The following is an 18,860-nucleotide window of genomic DNA, read 5'->3' as shown; positions in this document are numbered from 1 at the left end:
AAAACGTCATTTTCTCGGATGAATCCAGGTTATGTTTATAGCATCATGATGGTCGCATCCGTGTTTGGCGACATCACGGTGAACTCACATTGGAATCGTGTATTCGTCATCGCCGTACTGGCGTATCACCGGGCGTGATGGTATGGGATGCCATTGGTTACACGTCTCGGTCACCTCTTGTTCGCACTGACGGCACTTTGAACAGTGGACGTTACGTTTCAGATGTGTTACGACCCGTGGCTCTACCCTTCATTCGATCCCTGCGAAACGCTACATTTCAGCAGGATAATGCTCGACCGCATGTTGCACGTCCTGTACGAGCCTTCTGGGGTACAGAAAATGTTCGACTGCTGCCCTGGCCAGCACATTCTCCAGATCTCTCACCAAATGAAAACGTCTGGTGAATGGTGGCCGAGCAACTGGCTCGTCACAATACGCCAGTCACTACTCTTGATGAACTGTGGTATCGTGTTGAAGCTGCATGGGCAGCTGTACCTGTACACACCATCCAATCTCTGTTTGACTCAATGCCCAGGCGTATCAAGGCCGTTATTAGGGCCAGAGGTGGTTGTTCTGAGTATTGATTTCTCAGGATCTATGCACCCAAATTGCGTGAAAATGTAATCACATGTCAGTTCTAGTGTAATATATTTGTCCAATGAGAACCCGTTTGTCATCTGCGCTTCTTCTTGGTGTAGCAATTTGGCCAGTAGTGTATTTAGCGTGACGTACTGTCGAGGCGCGACTGCTGCCTGTCGCCGCTGACCCCTGCTCTGTCTGTGTGTGTGTGCGCGCAGGCCGGAGCACGTGGCCGCGGCCGCCCTGCACGTGCTGCGCGCCGCCCCCAACGGCTCGGTGTGGGTGGCGGAGGGCGGCGAGCCCGCCTACCAGCTGCGCTTCCCGCACCGCACGCAGCTGCGCGCGGCCGAGCGGCCGCCAGCTCCAGGGCCGGCGCCGGCGCCGCAGTAGCCGCCGTCTCCCGCCGTCGCCGTCGCCACTGCAGCGCCCAGTCCTCCAGAGATAACTTCCGCTCAGAGCGTCGAGTAGCATCTTAACGGATTAGAGGCGGATTGCACAACAAATTACGCAAAGCCGAGGTGATCTTGTCCCTTCAGTGGGCTGTCGTGTTCGCTTTCTAACAATACGGCGTATCACTTCTACCTTGCAATCGTGAGAGTCGTTTGCAGTTTCGCGACACACACGTACCGCTTAGGCAATTCCGCATCCTCATCTTTATTCCGACGCTTCTACCTTGCTGTCTATTCTACTACCGTCAATTAATTTACAAGGGGGCGACGTCACAAGCAGAATCTAGCTTCAGTTGATCATTTCGATGAGAGTTTTTGCTTGCCTTGCAGGATCTCTCCGTTCCTGATGTTGCTCAAAAGTTCTCAAACAAAAATAACGTAGTCTAATTTGCGTCTTAGAACTTAGATCTGTGCCACAAATAATTTTCCTTTCACACAAACGAAAGTTATTTTCAGTGTGATAGCTAGACCAGAATTAATTACATATTCGATTACTCTCACTTGTAGACAGTTAAAAAATTATTGTCTCTGACAAAGGCGACAAAACTTTTAGAATGTGATTCTGTAAAGCCATGTAGTTACTGGTATGTTATTAATAAATATAACCAGAAAAAATTGAAAATTTTTCACTTCCATTTTAACCACTTATTTCCTGTACAACAGATTTCTGAACAGATGGTGTCACCTGTACAGATCAATCTCCTCGTCTAGGTAAGTAGAACAGTCTCTACCCTAAAAACGTACTGTCACCCAGACGGAATTGTATTCTCATCCGCAAGTATCTTCTCTGTATTAACGATTTGCTCATAATTGTACCTCAAATTTGTTACTCGTAAACATACTGTTCAAGTCACTAAAACTGAAAGCGTAACGTTGTTCCTCTTTCACATTTTGTCGCAAAATTCAGACATCAAGCCATGATCGACTGTTTTTCCTGTGAGTTATTCAAAGCCTGTGTACGACTTAGTGTACGTATTTATCTTTTGCACATCCTATCCCAATCTTCGTGTATCCTCATTCTCCTTTTAGCTTTATTTTGTGTGTTGTTTGAGTTACGTGTGGTAATCTATGTGGCTGTCTCCTTGAGCGTGTCCTCAGCTACGTGTTGGATAGGATGTCACGGATTCTGCCACTGCAATTCCAATTCGTTACGAACTTATGAGTATCACCCTTTGGTGTAGAAGTCAAAGAAGCGATAGGATCTGCTGATGCAGTATGCTGTAGTCAGCTACCTTACGGAAGTCCAGCTCTCCTCTTCATAAAGATCGGACGGGGAGCGAGTGCGCTGACTGTGAAGGTGTGAAGTTGATTTTTGTATGAGCTCCGAATGATCTCACGAATGTCGGTATTGTATATGAGATTTGTAAGATAAATTTCACAGGAAATGCTTGCAGAAAGCTAAACGGGAGATTTGCTAATGTTAGAATTTTCAGCTGGGAAAGAAGGTCTCCGTCTTGATAATGTAGATGAAATCATGTGTGTACGTAGAGATAATTTTGAATAATTTATTGCATGTGATAGAATAACTGCAAGATTTAACCCGTGAGTGAAATACTTTCCTCGGGTAAGCAACGTTTCGTGGTGAGTGATGGGTTACTTTGGCTTCAGTGAACCTGGTGGTCGGGGTCTGGACAGACAAGGCGAAGGCTGTTGGCTTGCCCTGTATTAGTTCAAGCTAGGATGCGTTATATTAATTTGAAAAAAATTGCGTATGGAGTAATGACTGTGCGGACGAGTACGGTTTTGTGGTAAGTGAGACATTGCGCCTAACGTACTACGTGACCATCAGCCGCACGGCCAATGGAATGCTTACACCACGTTCACTGAGATCCTTTTCCAGTGTACTTACAAGTTTTACAGCTTGCGTGCGACTCCTTTCTAACTCCCAGGAATGGACACGTGCTGAGTAAATGCCGCTGCTCTCGCAGTCTGTAGACTAGGTAATGAGAAGCGCCCTTCCTGAGGTAAGCAAAGAATGATAGTAGGCAGCGCGCGAGTGTGGTGTACTTAAGAAAACAATCGTGTGAAGATTATTCAGCTAGGGTGGCAACAACGTGAGTGAGACAGAGCAGAATTGGTCTGCTGGTGACGCACTATAGAATGTGCGAATGCGCCACCCTTTACTGTGTCAGTCTTAGCGTGTGAAAGCATTTGTTTAATTGGGGAAAATAATTTTTGTTGAATCTCTAAAGCTGATTTTGGAAGTAGATTATTCTTCTGTAGGGGCTCATAGGTTGTAAGCTCGTTGGTTATATATGCAGTCGGACTTAGTACGTTTTATTAGTACACTACTGGCCATTAAAATTGCTACACCACGAAGATGACGTGCTACAGACGCGAAATTTAATCGACAGGAAGAAGATGCTGTGATATGCAAATGATTAGCTTTTCAGAGCATTCACACCTACAACGTGCTGACATGAGGAATGTTTCCAACCGATTTCTCTGTACACAAACAGCAGTTGACCGGCGTTGCCTGGAGAAACGTTGTTGTGACGCCTCGTGTAAGGAGGAGAAATGCGTACCATCACGATTCCGACTTTGATAAAGGTCGGATTGTAGCCTATCGCGATTGCGGTTTATCGTATCGCGATATTGCTGCTCGCGTTGGTCGAGATCCAATGACTGTTAGCAGAATATGGAATCGGTCGGTTCAGGAGGGTGATACAGACCGCCGTGTTGGATCCCAACGGCCTCGTATCACTAGCAATCGAGATGACAGGCATGTTATCCGCACGACTGTAACGGATCGTGCAGCCACGTCTCGATCCCTGAGTCAGCAGATGGGGACGTTTGCAAGACAACAACCATCTGCACGAACAGTTCGACGACATTTGCAGCAGCATGGACTATCAGCTCGGAGACCATGGCTGCGATTACCCTTGATGCTGCATCACAGAGAGGAGCGCCTTCGATGGTGTACTCAACGGCGAACCTGGGTGCACGAATGGCAAAACGTTATTTTTTCGGATGAATCCAGGTTCTGTTTACAGAATCATGATGGTCGAATCCGTGTTTGGCGACATCGCGGTGAACGCACATTGGAAGTGTGTATTCCTCATCGCCATATTGACGTATCACCCGGCGTGATGGTATGGGGTGCCATTGGTTACACGTCTCGGTCACCTCTTGTTCGCATTGATGGCACTTTGAACAGTGGATGTTACATTTCAGATGTGTTACGACTCGTGGCTCTACTCTTCATTCGATCCCTGCGAAACGCTACATTTCAGCAGGATAATGCACGACCGTATGTTGCAGGTCCTGTACGGGCCTTTCTGGATACAGAAAATGTTCGAGTGCTGCGCTCGCCAGCACATTCTCCAGATCTTTCACCAATTGAAAACGTCTGGTCAATGGCGGCCGAGCAACTGGCTCGTCACAATACGCTAGTCACTACTCTTGATGAACTGTGGTATCGTGTTGAAGCTGCATGGGCAGCTGTAGCTGCAAACGCCATCCAAGCTCTGTTTGACTCAATGGCCAGGGCTCTGAAGGCCGTTATTGCAGCCAGAGGTGGTTGTTCTGGGAACTGATTTCTCAGGATCTATGCGCCCACATTGCGTGAAAATGTAATCACATGTCAGTTCAGGTATTAAATATTTGTCCAATGAATACCCGTTTATCATCTGCATTTCTGCTTGGTGTAGCAATTTTAATGGCCAGTAGTGTACTTTCGAACTGGAAGGAATTTCAATGCATGATTCAGTACGAGTATGGGAGAATGTGTGTGAGGACGTAGGAGAGGGTGAGCAATCCAAATTATCTAAGTATTCCCTTGTACAGTGCTCTCGCGTGTCATATATACATATGTGACAAACGAACAGGCGTAAAATGGACCGAAGAACGCAAGCAAGATCACAGCCAGAAGATGAAAGAAATATGGGCAACCAAAAAGGCAATCAAGATGAAGCCGAAGACACAAAGCCGACAAGAAGCATGGACAGAGGACAGGAAACAGAAACACAGCGAGCGAATGAGGGAAGTTTGGGCAGCAAGGAAGGCAGCAAAAGGAACTGGCCATGTAGTTTAGTCCAAATGCGCTCTTTAAGGGCAAAACACCAATAATATATATATATATATATATATATATATATATATATATATATATATATATATATATATATATATTTGAAGCGCCAAAGAAACTGGTATAAGCATGGGTTCAAGTACTGAGATATGTAAACAGGCAGACTACGGCGCTACGATAGTGACGCATACATAAGACAGTAAGTGTCTGGCGCACTTGCTAGATCGGTTACTGCTGGTACAATGGTAGGTTATCAAGATTTAAGTGAGTTCGAACGTGGTATTATAGTCGGCGCACGAGCGGTCGGATACAGCATCTCCGAGGTAACGATGGAGTGGGGATTTTCCCATACGACCACTTCACCAGTGTACCGTGAATATTTGTAAACCGGCAAAACATGAAATCTCCGACATCGCTGCTGCTGGAAAAAGATCCTGCAAGAATGGGACCAACGACGACTGAAGAGAATCGTTCAACGCGACACAAGTGCAACCGTTCCGCACACTGCTGCAGATTTCAATGCTGGACCGTCAACAAATGTCAGATTGCGAAGCATTCCAACGAAACATCATCAATACGAGCTTTCGGAGCCGAAGGCCCATTCATGTACCCTATTGACTGCACGACACAAATCTTTACGTCTCGCCTGGGGCCGTCAACACCGATGTTGGACTGTTGATGACTAGAAACATGTTGCCTGGTCGGACGAGTCTCTTCTCAAATTGTATCGAGTGTCTGAACTTGTACGGGTATGGAGACAACCTCATGAATCCATGGACCCTGCATGTTAGCAGGCGACTATTCAAGCTGGTGAAGTCTCTGTAATGGTGTGGGGCGTGTGCAGTTGGAGTGATACGAGACCCCTGAGACATCTAGGTACGACTCAGGCAGGTGACACGAACGTAAGAATCCTGACTGATCACCTGCATCCATTCATGTCCACTGTGCATTCCGACGGTCTTGGGCAATTCCAGCAGGACAATGCGACACCTCACACGTCCAGAATGGCTACAGCGTGGCTCCAGGAAAAGTCTTCTCAGTTCTTCCGCTGACCATCAAACTCCCCAGACATTAACATTATTGACCATATCTGGGATCCCTAGGAACGTGCTGTTCAGAAGAGATCCGTAGCCCCTCTTAATCTTACTGAATTATGGACAGGCCTGCAGGATTCATGGTGTCAGTTCCCTCCAGCACTACTTCAGACATTACTCAGGTCCATGGCACGTCGTGTTGTGGCACTTGTGCGTGCTCATGGGTGCCATAGGCGATACTAGGTAGGTGTACCAGTTTCTTTGGCTCTTCAGTGTATATGATACTGCTTAGTATGTGCTTGAAAGAGTTTGGTAGCGATTCATGATGAAATTGTTAGGTTAACATGTAGCGATTGTTCTATATCTTACCAAAGATTAGTGTATTAATCTGACACATTCTTTTCATGCAAAATCTAGGTAGTTTTGAAGCTGAATAAATCGCCATGTTCTTGAGAACAAAATGAGATTGGTGTCCATTTTGCCTGCCTCCTGGTCGCAATAGATCATTTCTCCCCATTTTGTCCCGCCATTCAGTCATTGTTCACAGTTCCAGTATTCTGTTCGCAATACGTAAGAATTTTGTGCATATAAATGGGTTGTGGACGGCTTGTAGGTCATACGTATTGAGTGGCTCGCTAAGTGTTAGTATCATTGCTTCATTTGTTTTCCTTGTTACCGTTCTCTGTTAATGCCCACCATAAGAAATCAGATAGAGCCGGTGTTTTCTCCCATTGAAGTCAGTATTTTGATGGCTGCGCATCACTGAGCGGACCTCAATAGCATTCATTGTCCACATCTCCTATGTAGGGAATAAGCTTCTGGACACAGAGAGGGGGAGTATATTCTCCGGTAGGAATTGATATCAGCGAATTAACTGACCATTCTCAAATACAAAAGCAATAGTTGCAAACGGATTACGATATCATTTCACCGGAATAGGTAGGGAAGTCACCTCTTAAAACTTTTGGGGCAAGGAGTACTGCCTTGTTGTTCTAAATATTGGGACTACTTCGCGAATAAATGGAACATGTGAAGAACAATATTCATGATCGTCTGTGTGATTTATTCTAGTTATGTGTTGTCGCAGAATTCAGCGCTTCCCAGGAAAGCTCATGTGCACAGAACATACACGAAACTGACAGTGAGAAGTGACGAGATGCTGACATGCTATGATACTAATTCTTTCGTGAATCTTTGAACAGCAGGCCATTTACCTTGCAGCATAAACTTATTCTACATATTTCTCTGACTGTAGAAGGTTCATTTTCAGAATTCGGAGTGTAAGTCAAAAGAAATAAATCTATGTGTTTTTCTTCTCCTATGTTGTTTAATAAAATGATCAGCCAAGACGGTCATGGTTTTAATTGCTTTCTTTGATGCCGTAAAGTGACACAAAGTCCGGATACGAATTCACAAGCCCGATTTTATTATTTACACCAGTGCACATTCATGAGCAAACGTCAAGCTGAGAATGATACTCATCAACTTTCGCATTACACTTTTTTGCTGCTTCTTTCGTTGCCTCTTATTTAAATGGAGGAACATCCAGTTGCGACGCGAAAGTACTGTTCATGTCGTTAGCAGGTCATCACAACACATACTTAAGACTTCAGGATTTGTAATAACTAAATCCGTCCGCTGTCAGTCACCTAATGAATACCTCAAACAAAATAATACTAAACACAAAAAATTTGTTAAAATAAGTACAATATGAACAACATTAATTCATAGACCACTGGCGTATTTTCGTCTTTCTCGGCTATTATGAAATTAGAAAATGCAAACACCTTAACACATGCTTACTCAGTTATAGACAGGTAGGGTACAAGATGTTTTGCAGCTTTGAACTATGTGGGAAATTTCAAATAAAAGTATTTCTCCCGAATTCTATGCTCTCTCATGTAGTACAATAATACATAGACACATCACTAACTACGTTTCTATTTTCTAAATATTAGTACCATAACAAATATATTCTCTCAGACTGTTACATTCAATTATATAACAAACAAATACTTGACTTTATGAAGTTTTTTTCTTTTTTCTTTGTCGAGTAATGTTAATTCAAATGGTTCAAATGGCTCTGAGCACATCCGACTTAACATTTGAGGTCATCAGTCCCCTAGAACTTAGAGCTACTTAAACCTGACTAACCTAAGGACATCACACACATCCACGCCCGAGGCAGGATTCGAACCTGCGACCGTAGCAGCAGCGCAGTTTCGGACTGAAGCGCCTTGAATCACTCGGCCACAGCGAATGTTAATTCACTCAAGAAACATAGGCACTATTCGTGGCTCGCTTCTGAATACTATTAGTGCATTAACTACATCAAGTAAGTATGTTTTTCCTCGTCCAGGAACCCAGTAGAATTTAGCACCATCAATTCTGTTGTTCTTGATATGATCAATTGTTATAATCTTTTTACTGAAATTACACCTAGTGTGTACCATGTGTGACTTCATCTGTTACTTTACGGTACATCTGATCTACTAAATCTTCCAACTGTTTCAAAATTACTGATTTCCCTTGAAAAATGTTCTTTTGACTATTCAGTATCAAGAGATATGGTAAGAAAGAGTATAGGCTTGTCTTCTTGACCTATAGCTAAGCTAACTACCAATAAAAAAATACGGAAATCCAGCCGCAGCACTAACCAGAAAATTCAAAACACTACAAATTCTGTTTGTACAAAAAATTTAAATTTGTGGTAAGATTCTATGGGGCCAAACTGCTTAGGTCATCTCTAAGCTTACACCCTACTTAATCTAACTTAAACTAACTTAAACGCTATGGACAACACATACAACCATGATTGAGGGAGGACTCGAAACTCTGACGAAGAGTGGGTTTTGAGAAGAGTTGCCAGTGCTAACAGACAAGCATCATTGCGTGAAATAACCGCAGAATCAATATGGGACCTAGGACGAGCATATCAGTTAGGACAGTACGGCGAATTCTGCCGTTAATGGACTACAGAAACATACGACTGAGGAGAGCGCCTTCGCCAACAGCACGACATCGCCTCTTACTCGTGAGCACACAGGTTGGACACCAGACGACTGGAAAATCACGACCTGATCAGCTGCGGCCCGATTTCAGTTAGTAAAATCTGATCACAGGGTTCGAGGGAGGCGCACAAGACATGAAGCCGTGGGCCTAAGTTGTCAAGAAGCCATTGTGGAAGCTGGTGGTGGCTCTATAGTCGTGTGGGCCGTTGCTACATGCAATGGACTGGGTCCTCTGGACGTTCGGCTACGTGGAGACCATTTGCAGCCATTCATAGACTTAAAAGTTCCCGAACTATGATGTCATGTGTAATGCGCCAAATTTTTGTTTCGCTAAATAGGCATTACTAGTGGGTGTCGCCTGACCTTATTATGAAAATTCTCTGTTATGAAAATAAACGTGTATTTAATTAGTTGTTCGCTAGCTGTTGCTACACCGAAGAACCAGAGAAACTGGTACACCTGCCTAATATCGTGTAGGGCCCCCGCGGGCACGCAGAAGTTCCACAATACGACGTAGCAGGACTCGACTAATGTCTGAAGTAGTGCAGGAGGGAACTGCCACCGTGAATCCTGCACTGCTGTACATAAATCCGTAAGAGTACGGGGAAGTGGAGATATCTTCTGAACAGCACGTTGTAAGGCATCCAAGACATGCTCAAAAATGTTCACGTCTGGGGAATTTGATGGGCAGCGGAAGTGTTTGAACTCAGAAGATTGTTCATGAAGCCACTGTGTAGCAATTCTGGGCGTTTGGGGTGTCGCGTTCTCCTGCTGGAATTGCCCAAGACCGTCGGAATGCGCAATGGACATGAATAGATGTAGCTGATCTGATAGGATGTTTACGTACGGGACACCTGCCAGAGTCGTATCTAGACGTATCAGAGGTCCCAAATTATTCCAATTGCACACACCCCAAATCGTTATAGAGCCTCACCAGTTTGAACAGTCCCCTGCTGACATGCAGGTCCCGTTTTTGCAGGATCTTTCTCCAGCCGGATTCCTGATATTCACGGTACACTCGCGAAATGTTCTTTCGAGAAAATCCCGACTTCATCGCTACCTCGGAGATGCTGTGTATCACCACTCGTCCACCGGCTATAACACCACGTTCAAACTCACTTACGTCTTGATAATCCGCCATTGCTGCAGCAGTAACCGACATAGCAACTGCGCCAGTCATTTGTTGTCTTACATAAGCGGTGCCGACCGCAGCGCCGTATTCTGCGTGTCTACATACCTCTGTATTTGAGTACGCATGCCTATACCAGTTTCTTTGACGCTTCAGTATATATGAATTTTTGTAAGCTGTTCCAGAGGTTGTCGCCTGAAAACATCTGAGCAGCAGAATGCGGCCAAAGTCAGCAACTCAACTACGCATGGACGACAAGACAATTGCGGCTTGCGGCAAAGATAACATCTACGAGGCAGCTGGCCACCGCAAGACTCCAATGACAGCCGCAATGAAAGACTAGCTACGGTTAAAAGGAAGAACTAGCGTGCTATGTATGTTCATCGTAAGTGGTTCTTGGTTTCTCCTATGAGAAACTCAATTTAAGTGTTGTTTCTTGGTAGCCGGACTAACATTAGTCCGAATCGGATGAGACTCGGGACAATTCGAATCAAACGCTACAGTCGTTTAGGTGAATTCCGTGAGATTATTATCGGCTTGCTTGAAATATATTTACGCCGATCTGTGATAATTTTTATTTCAGTTTCTGGGATGAAAAGCGTGAAGTGATTGATTTATTTGGGAAATTAATATTTTGTCTGAGGTAGCAGTAGTGGCTACGATATATTTAGGATTGCTTTCTCGTAGTTGGTGATTTTATGCCAAAACAGTTACTGAACGAAGTGTAACTTGAAAGCCACTCGTTTGTAGGCGATCCGTATCTCAGATTGGAGATTTTCCATTTTCTTATGGGAGATAAGTCACGCTATCACGCGAAATCTTTATTAGTATTTGAAGATGGGGAATGCACGCGCTAAGGAAATAGTGCCTCTGCGTTGTTGTCTTAGCGGATTTCAAGATGAAAACAAGTTCTTAGAAAATAGTGACTTTGAAATATTCTGTAAGGGTTTATTTTGCGACTTCAGCGTGAGCGTCGATGTATTTTATTTAATATTTGGAAACCTCTCTATAGGTACACGGACTGTGTTATCTTTGTAATCAGTGGAACGGACGGACTAATGTTGTATGTGATACAGCGAAAACCAATCTAAGTTGACAGGAATTTTGCAAGCGAGTTCTCGAATTTAGTGTCTTTTCCTATAAAACCCTAAACGCAAAGCAAGAACAATTATTATCGAAGACACCCTAATTGTGTCTCCTATCGAGCGTTTTAAATAATTTCAATGGTAATGGGCCCGCTGAAAGTCAAGTGACACTCAGGTTTTTTTTTTTCGCTTTGAGGGTCTTGTTTGACTGGTGAGCCCTAGTAAAATCAAACCTGATTTGTTCCAACTCATGAAAGAAGACAGACAATAAAGACAGAATAGTTTCTGTTTTGAAAATAAAAATAGTGTTCCGAATCTCATTTGCCAATATTTAATATTCGAAGATCTTTAAAAAGTAGACTTCAGTTTTATAGCAAACGAACCATTTGCAAATATTGTAAAGTGGTGAAATGAAGTCAGAAATAAAATAAGGCAAAGTCTGACATGTTATAAAAAGCAAAGATATTAATTGCAAAAGAAATAGGAGTATAAGCTCAGATTTGTCAGGCTCCTAAGAGAGACTTTAATTCATATTTTTAAGGTTAAAAAGGAGAGAAATTATCTCCAGGAACTTATTGAAAGTGGAAGATGATTAATTCATGAAAGAAAGAGACTTTGTTTATGGTTAATTTTAAAACGAATTAATATGTTAGTATTCACATTATGCAGCGACATTGTTGTAGCTTGGTTGCTACGTACAGAAGTTATCTCCGATTAATATCGGCAAGTAAACAAGAGAGTGAATTATTTCTTTTCTTTTTTGTTTTATTTGGCCTCCAGAGTATGTACCGTATTTAGCGATCGAGAACACTTGTTTACACAGAATACATGATTGTACAAAGGAAACGCAAAAATGCTTATATTAAGAATTGAAATCTCAAGCTTTTGCCACAAGAAATGTTTAACAAATAGTTTGATAAGTTAGCTGGACATACTCATCCAATCACTTGACACTACCTCTTAAATTGAATAACAACACGTCCAAATAAATGAAAAAAATGAATTCTGCAGAAAAAAACGAATTCTGCAGATTTTTGCCTATACTCTTAAGAAAACTGACAATCACGTTATACGATTGTCTTTAGAAATAAAAAAAAAGATACTGATTGAGGGGGAAGGTAACCCATAGACATCAAAGTGCTCAGAAATTGTGATCGTTCATTGTCAAATTTGGAGCACTAGAACAAAATATGGTTTACTTCAGCTTCTGATTCGGAATCACTCTTACATACTTTTGTTGGAGGCTTTCCGTAATTGGTAAATGTAGTCTCTACTCTTATACACAGGACTTTCCTTGCAGGCCTTTCCTTGAATGAAAAATTGATCTCACACCATCTGATGTCTAATGCTTAAGGGCATCTCTTCTGCCTTCGCGAGAAGAGCATTTGTACGTGTCGAACGCATGTCACCAAAGCAGGTGCGAATGGCTGTGAACTGAAGACTATCTAATTTTAAGTGGTAAGTCTTAGGCACATTGTGATGCAGCATACAATCGTAGCCCAGTCGAGATCGAATATTGCCCCGATACACCATGAGTCGAATACTTTGATACGTTCCTCACTATACACGAGTGAGAGAGCGACTTACATTTAATCCTTTCTTGCATTTACCAACAATACATTTATGTGATGCGCCCAGCTGAGCTCAGAGTCAAATAACATGCCGAGGAATCGATCATGCGATTTTATCTGGAAAGTGTACTTTCCGCATTTGGGGTGATCAAAATGCAAGCAGAGTTTGATTTTTGAAAAGATACGATCACGATTTCTCAGCAGAAATCTCCAACCGATTGATAGACTGTTATTCATCGATGTGTTCTGTACCAGTGTGTGTAATTCCATTTCAGCCTGAATATATGAGCCTGCAGCCGATTAAACACAAACATCGTCGATGTATTGTAAATTTTTTGTCGGGACAGTGGTTATTTTTTCTAAACCATAAGTATAACACACGGAATATACGAGAGGGGGCTTAAAACTGCACCCTGGGGCACTCCCCGAGAGACAAGAACCGGAATGTTGCTTCATAACAGTAAATGCTTTATTCTTAGGAATGGAGATATCCGCCGCGGCTTCTATAGCATTTATTGAAATTTGGCATGCTTCTTTTTCCTGTAAGTTGCTCTGTATAGTCTCGAGGTTTCTTCGAAACATGTCCCTATACTTGTCCCAGATGGCTTCTGCAATTTTTCATTTACTATCTACATAAACAGTCGACAGCTTAGTATCAAAGTTTATTTTAATGAAAAATTCTATTGTGAGATGACCTGACCCCATTGAGTCGGTTTTAGCGTGCCAGTTAGAAAGTTCATTAAAACAAGGGGTGCAAAGCGTTATATCTATTGCAAAACTATGTAAGGGAGTAGAAACCACAGTGGGAGCACCATTGGTGACTATCACTAGGGTATTGTCTTCGATAACATCAACGCGAGCCCTTAAAGCGCTGGACATCATGAAGTACTTGAATGGGAAGAACGGGGAGCAGATAGATACTGCTTCATGCAGTTCTTTAAGCGATTCGTTCGATCGCTTATTGACGTGGTTGTACGGTCTATGGCTCAGTACGACCAACATATTGAAAGATGCTGGACTCCGTACACCACGAGGCATCAGACTGGCCACAGGAGCCTACAGGACAAGCCCTGTATGTGTGCAGCGGCAGGGGAGCCGCCATTAGCTGCTCGTTGGGATTTCCTTGTGGCTAAAAAGGCGCTCTAGTTCCTGTCGTTTCCGACTTCGCTGGCTTTCCCTGCAGCTACACTCGTGCTCATAAATTAAGGATAATTGCAGAAGGTGGTGCTACACAACGTGGCACTAAACGAAACTGGCGCTAATAGCATAGGCACATGGGGAACACACACGACACAGATCTGCAAGTCCACGGTATTGGTGATAAGTTGAGAAAACCGTCCGGAAACCCATGTGCTACAATACGCCGCTGTTACCTGTGCATGTACCACGACATCAATATGGGATATGATCACCGTGCACACGTACACGGGCCGCACAACGGGTTGGCATACTCTGGATCAGGTGGCCGAGCAACTGCTGGGGTATAGCCTCCCATTATTGCACCTGTGCTTGTCGGAGCTCCTGAAGTGTCCTAGGGGTGTGAAGACGTGCAGCGATACGTCGACCGAGGGCATCCCAGACGTACTCGATGGGGTTTAGGTCTGGAGAACAGGCAGGCCACTCCATTCGCCTGATATCTTCTGTTTCAAGGTACTCCTCCACGATGGCAGCTGGGTGGGGCCGTGCGTTATCCTCCCTGAAAAGGCGGACATACTGGTGCAAAATGACGTTTCCGATACACCTGACCTGTTACAGTTCCTCTGTCAAAGATATGCAGGGGTGTACCTGCACCAATCAATAGTCCCACCCCACACCATCAAATCGCTACCTCCATACAGCTCCCTTTCAAGGACATTAAGGGGTTGGTATGTGGTTCCTGGTTCACGTCAGATGAAACCCCGACGAGAATCACTATTCAGACTATACTTCGGCTCGTCTGTGAACATACCTGGGACCACTGTTCCAATGACCATGTACTGTGTTCTTGACATCAGGCTTTACGGGCTCTCCTGTGACCAGGGGTCAGTGGGATGCACCTTGTAGGTCTCCGAGCGAATAAACCGTGTATGTTCAGTCGTCTGTAGACTGTATGTCTGGAGACAACTGTTCCAGTGGCTGCGGTAAGGTCCCGAGCAAGGCTACCTGCAGTACTCCGTGGCCGTCTGCGGGCACTGATGCTGACATATCTGTCTTCTTGTGGTGTTGTACACTGCGGACGTCCCATACTGTAACGCCTGGACACGTTTCCTGTCTGCTGGAATCGTTGCCATAATCTTGAGATCACACTTTGTGGCAGTTGCTACGAACTGCTGCGTTTCAGCAGCCTCCAGTCGCCCTAGAATTCTACCCCTCATAACCCCATCAGTATGTGTTCTTTGAACCATTTTCAACACACAGTCACCATTAACACGTCTGAAAACGTCTGAACACTTACTCGCTGCACTGTACTGTGCCATGCACCAACACACTTCTGCGTATGTGGACTGCTGGCAGCGCCACCGTGCGACGACCACAGGTCAGATGCACCGCATGGTCACACCCCGAGGTGATCTAAACCCGCAAACCGCCCACCAGAGCGTTGTTTCACCATGTATCTGTAATATCCTTAATTTATGAGCACGAGTGTATTAATGTCTGTGCATCCTTAAAACGACTCTATCGAAGTCGTCCATGAGGGACGGAACCGTTCGGTGTACGGGCAAAGCAGCTGTTATTGGATCTGGAAGTGTCTCCACCAAACATTCAGCATGGGTGTTGGGGCAAAGCTCAGCCCTGGTTGTTATTGAAACCCAGAATAATTTTAGATTTGACAGAGAGCAACAAATTGTTCAGTCCAGACTACGTTTTTAAGCATTAATTTCTTATCACTTTAAATGAACACCAGGACTGTAACGTGGTATACACAAATGGGTGCAAAGAGAAGAATGTTGTCGGTTGTTCTGTCATTTTACCTGCCTCTGTCTTTGGGTTTCGTCCGCCTTGTGCGTGTACTATCTGTGACGCCGAACTTTAAGCGCTTTTTAAAGCTGTAGATCAGATGAAACCTGAGCATGGATCCGAATTCCTCATCTGCTCTGACTCGCTTATTGCGCTGCAGACAATCCAGTGTACGTACACAGCAGACAGAAGTGTCCAGAACATTCACGCCATCCTGCACTTGCAGCGACAAGGAAAGGAGGTCCATTCTGCTGGATAACAGGACACGTGCGTGGGAATGAGTTGGCCGATGCCACGGCCAAGGAGGCGTGTAGCCTTCCCAGCGTAAATGACTGCCGTATCACTCTGCGCGCTGCACTGTCATTGCTGCGAAGGTCTGTCACGCGTCTTTGGGAGGAAGAGTGGCTGGGCGTGACGGAAAATAAATTGCGATCAATAAAAGAGACAGTGAGGCCGTGGAGCACCTCCTTCCGCCCAGTTCGAATTGATGAAGTCTGTCCAGCGCGACTTCGGATAGGACGCAGCCCCCAGACCCATGCCTTCCTTCTCACACGTGAAGAACCACCTGTTCGTGGTGCATGTGGTGTGCTGGTTACGGTTCGCCACATTTTAGACAACTGTTTTTTATATAATGACGGAGGGGCTCAAGCTGGTCTACTGACAGGTCTGCCGTCTAGCGTAGGTGATAATGAGCTGAATGTGGCACGTGTTTTACAATTTTGTGTTTTGTCTTCACTTCTACCTAAGCTGATAGGTCGCCACTTTTAGTGTGTTAGAGGACGACTGGCTCATACCGTTGTTATTTTTATGATCCGTCGATCTTCGTTTCTGGACTTGCCTCTTAGTGGCTCTCCAGATCAGATGTCACTGCAAAGGTCTGCCTTGCTTCCCTTGCCCCATTGTCCCGTTCAGAGGAGTCACGTGTGCTCGTGTAAAGAAGTGCTCTTACGTAGTATTTTAGGTTCTCCTTATGTGTGTGCTATAGCCTCATTCGCCTCACGCAGCCAGCGTACAGGCTCTGATGACCGCGATGTTGAACGCCCTCCAGAGGCTTCAAAAATTGTTCAAATGGCTCTAACCACTATGGGACTTAACATCTTAGGTCATCAGTCCTCTAGACAAAAATCAAATGGCTAGGAGCACTATGGGACTTAACTTCTGAGGTCATCAGTCCCCTAGAACTTAGAACTACTTAAACCTAGCTAACCTAAGGACATCACACACATCCATGTCCGAGGCAGGATTCGAACCTGCGACCGTAGCACCAGCGCGGTTCCGGACTGAAGCGCCTAGAACCGCTCGGCCACAACGGCTGGCTCCTTCGGATGCAACCACACACACACACACACACACACACACACACACACACACACACACTTAGATCACATCCGTCAAAGACCTGCCATGCCTGTGAGTAATGTCTTCTCCCCAAGCAACATGATGGGAATCCGGGTCACCACCTATTACATATGGAGACGGAAGCTGGTTTATTAGGCGTCTCAGGTCATGTTCCGCGATTATAATTGGGGAGCTTTCTACACGGAGACTACCACTGTAAAGGTTTTGTGAGCAGCTTGTATCTACACAGCAACTACTTTGATTTCATTGTTTTTTGCAGTTAACGGGAATCTTTTATGCAGCAGCGCATTTTTTTACTACTACAGCGACCCTACCTTTCCATATCATGAAATAATTTTTGAAGCGAACGGTCTGCTGAGACTTGAACCATTTTTCGCGTAACAGGATATATCAGGCTGACTGATGCATAGTTCTCTTTGTAAGCTTTCTCTGTTGGAATTAGATGATGTTGCGTTCCACTGCAATACTTTTATAGGCTTCATGATTTAGGATGGGAGAGAATGGAAGATACCTGTTACGAGAAGCCTGATATCGTTATCGTTCATAGTCGCCTTTTTCGAGTGATAATGTCTATAGTATCCATCTTATCGATTAGTTCGTTGTGAACTAGAGGCTGTCTTTGATTAGGTACTAGCCAAGTTGTTGCCCTGAGTGCGTAGGAATGATTGCAGGCTGCGTGGGGAACAGCAGGTTTCGGTACTAGACCACTCGTGCGTGTTAGGGTCGGCGGTAAGGTGGGTGAGCAATGTTTGTCTGAGGCGGCTCATCCACACGTTTGCCACCAATCCCATTCACGCGTTGATAACCATGTAAGCTTGAAGTGGGCACCGGCGGGAAAAGTTCTTTATTTTGGTGATCTGAAGTGCTGTACTTGTTTGAGCATAAACTATCGGTCGAGGATAGAAAAAGCTATTGTCTCCCTATGACGCAAGGGAAGGTTAGCTTACAAGTAATGTCCAGCGCATCCCTCAAGCCTATGTTATTAACCGTAGCTACATCCTGGGCTCTTCGTCATCTATGACATTCAGGACGGGATCGATGCGTGGGTGGGTGTGGAGCGCCACAGTGCGCAAAATATCAACAGGTGAGGCATAGGATTCTACACAAAGAAGACCACTACATTTGTTGAGTCTCGTTTGAGACCGACATTGCTCATGTGCCCGTATCGGAGGCATTTAAAGCACTGCCTGACAGCATCTACTTCGCTGAATAGACATAGCGCCTGCTGAAGTTTGACACTCTAACGTCAACAAGCAAGTGTGCTATTTGACAATTTGGTGTTTGCCATCCATTATACAGGGTGATTCAAAAAGAATACCACAACTTTAAAAATGTGCATTTAATGAAAGAAACATAATATAACCTTCTGTTATACATCATTACAAAGAGTATTTAAAAAGGTTTTTTTTTTCACTCAAAAACAAGTTCAGAGATGTTCAATAAGGCCCCCTCCAGACACACGAGCAATATCAACCCGATACTCCAACTCGTTCCACACTCTCTGTAGCATATCAGGCGTAACAGTTTGGATAGCTGCTGTTATTTCTCGTTTCAAATCATCAATGGTGGCTGGGAGAGGTGGCCGAAACACCATATACTTAACATACTCCCATAAGAAAAAATCGCAGGGGGTAAGATCAGGGCTTCTTGGAGGCCAGTGATGAAGTGCTCTGTCA

The 18,860-nt window shown here is 44.4% G+C and overlaps 1 protein-coding gene across 1 annotated transcript in view; it reads left to right on the top strand.

Annotated features, from left to right (window-relative positions):
* The window catches only part of LOC126416559 (15-hydroxyprostaglandin dehydrogenase [NAD(+)]-like), a 204,674-nt gene that overhangs the window by 171,166 nt on the left and 14,648 nt on the right, over positions 1 to 18,860 (top strand). The window contains exon 6 of the mRNA XM_050084304.1: positions 798 to 951. Within this exon, the coding sequence (XP_049940261.1) occupies positions 798 to 951 (154 nt within the window). The remainder of the gene's footprint in view (positions 1 to 797; positions 952 to 18,860) is intronic.

The sequence above is a fragment of the Schistocerca serialis genome, chromosome 8 (assembly GCF_023864345.2).
Source record: "Schistocerca serialis cubense isolate TAMUIC-IGC-003099 chromosome 8, iqSchSeri2.2, whole genome shotgun sequence".
In the NCBI taxonomy this organism is placed as follows: Eukaryota; Metazoa; Arthropoda; class Insecta; order Orthoptera; family Acrididae; genus Schistocerca; species Schistocerca serialis.
This window is presented reverse-complemented; position numbering and strand designations above follow the sequence as displayed.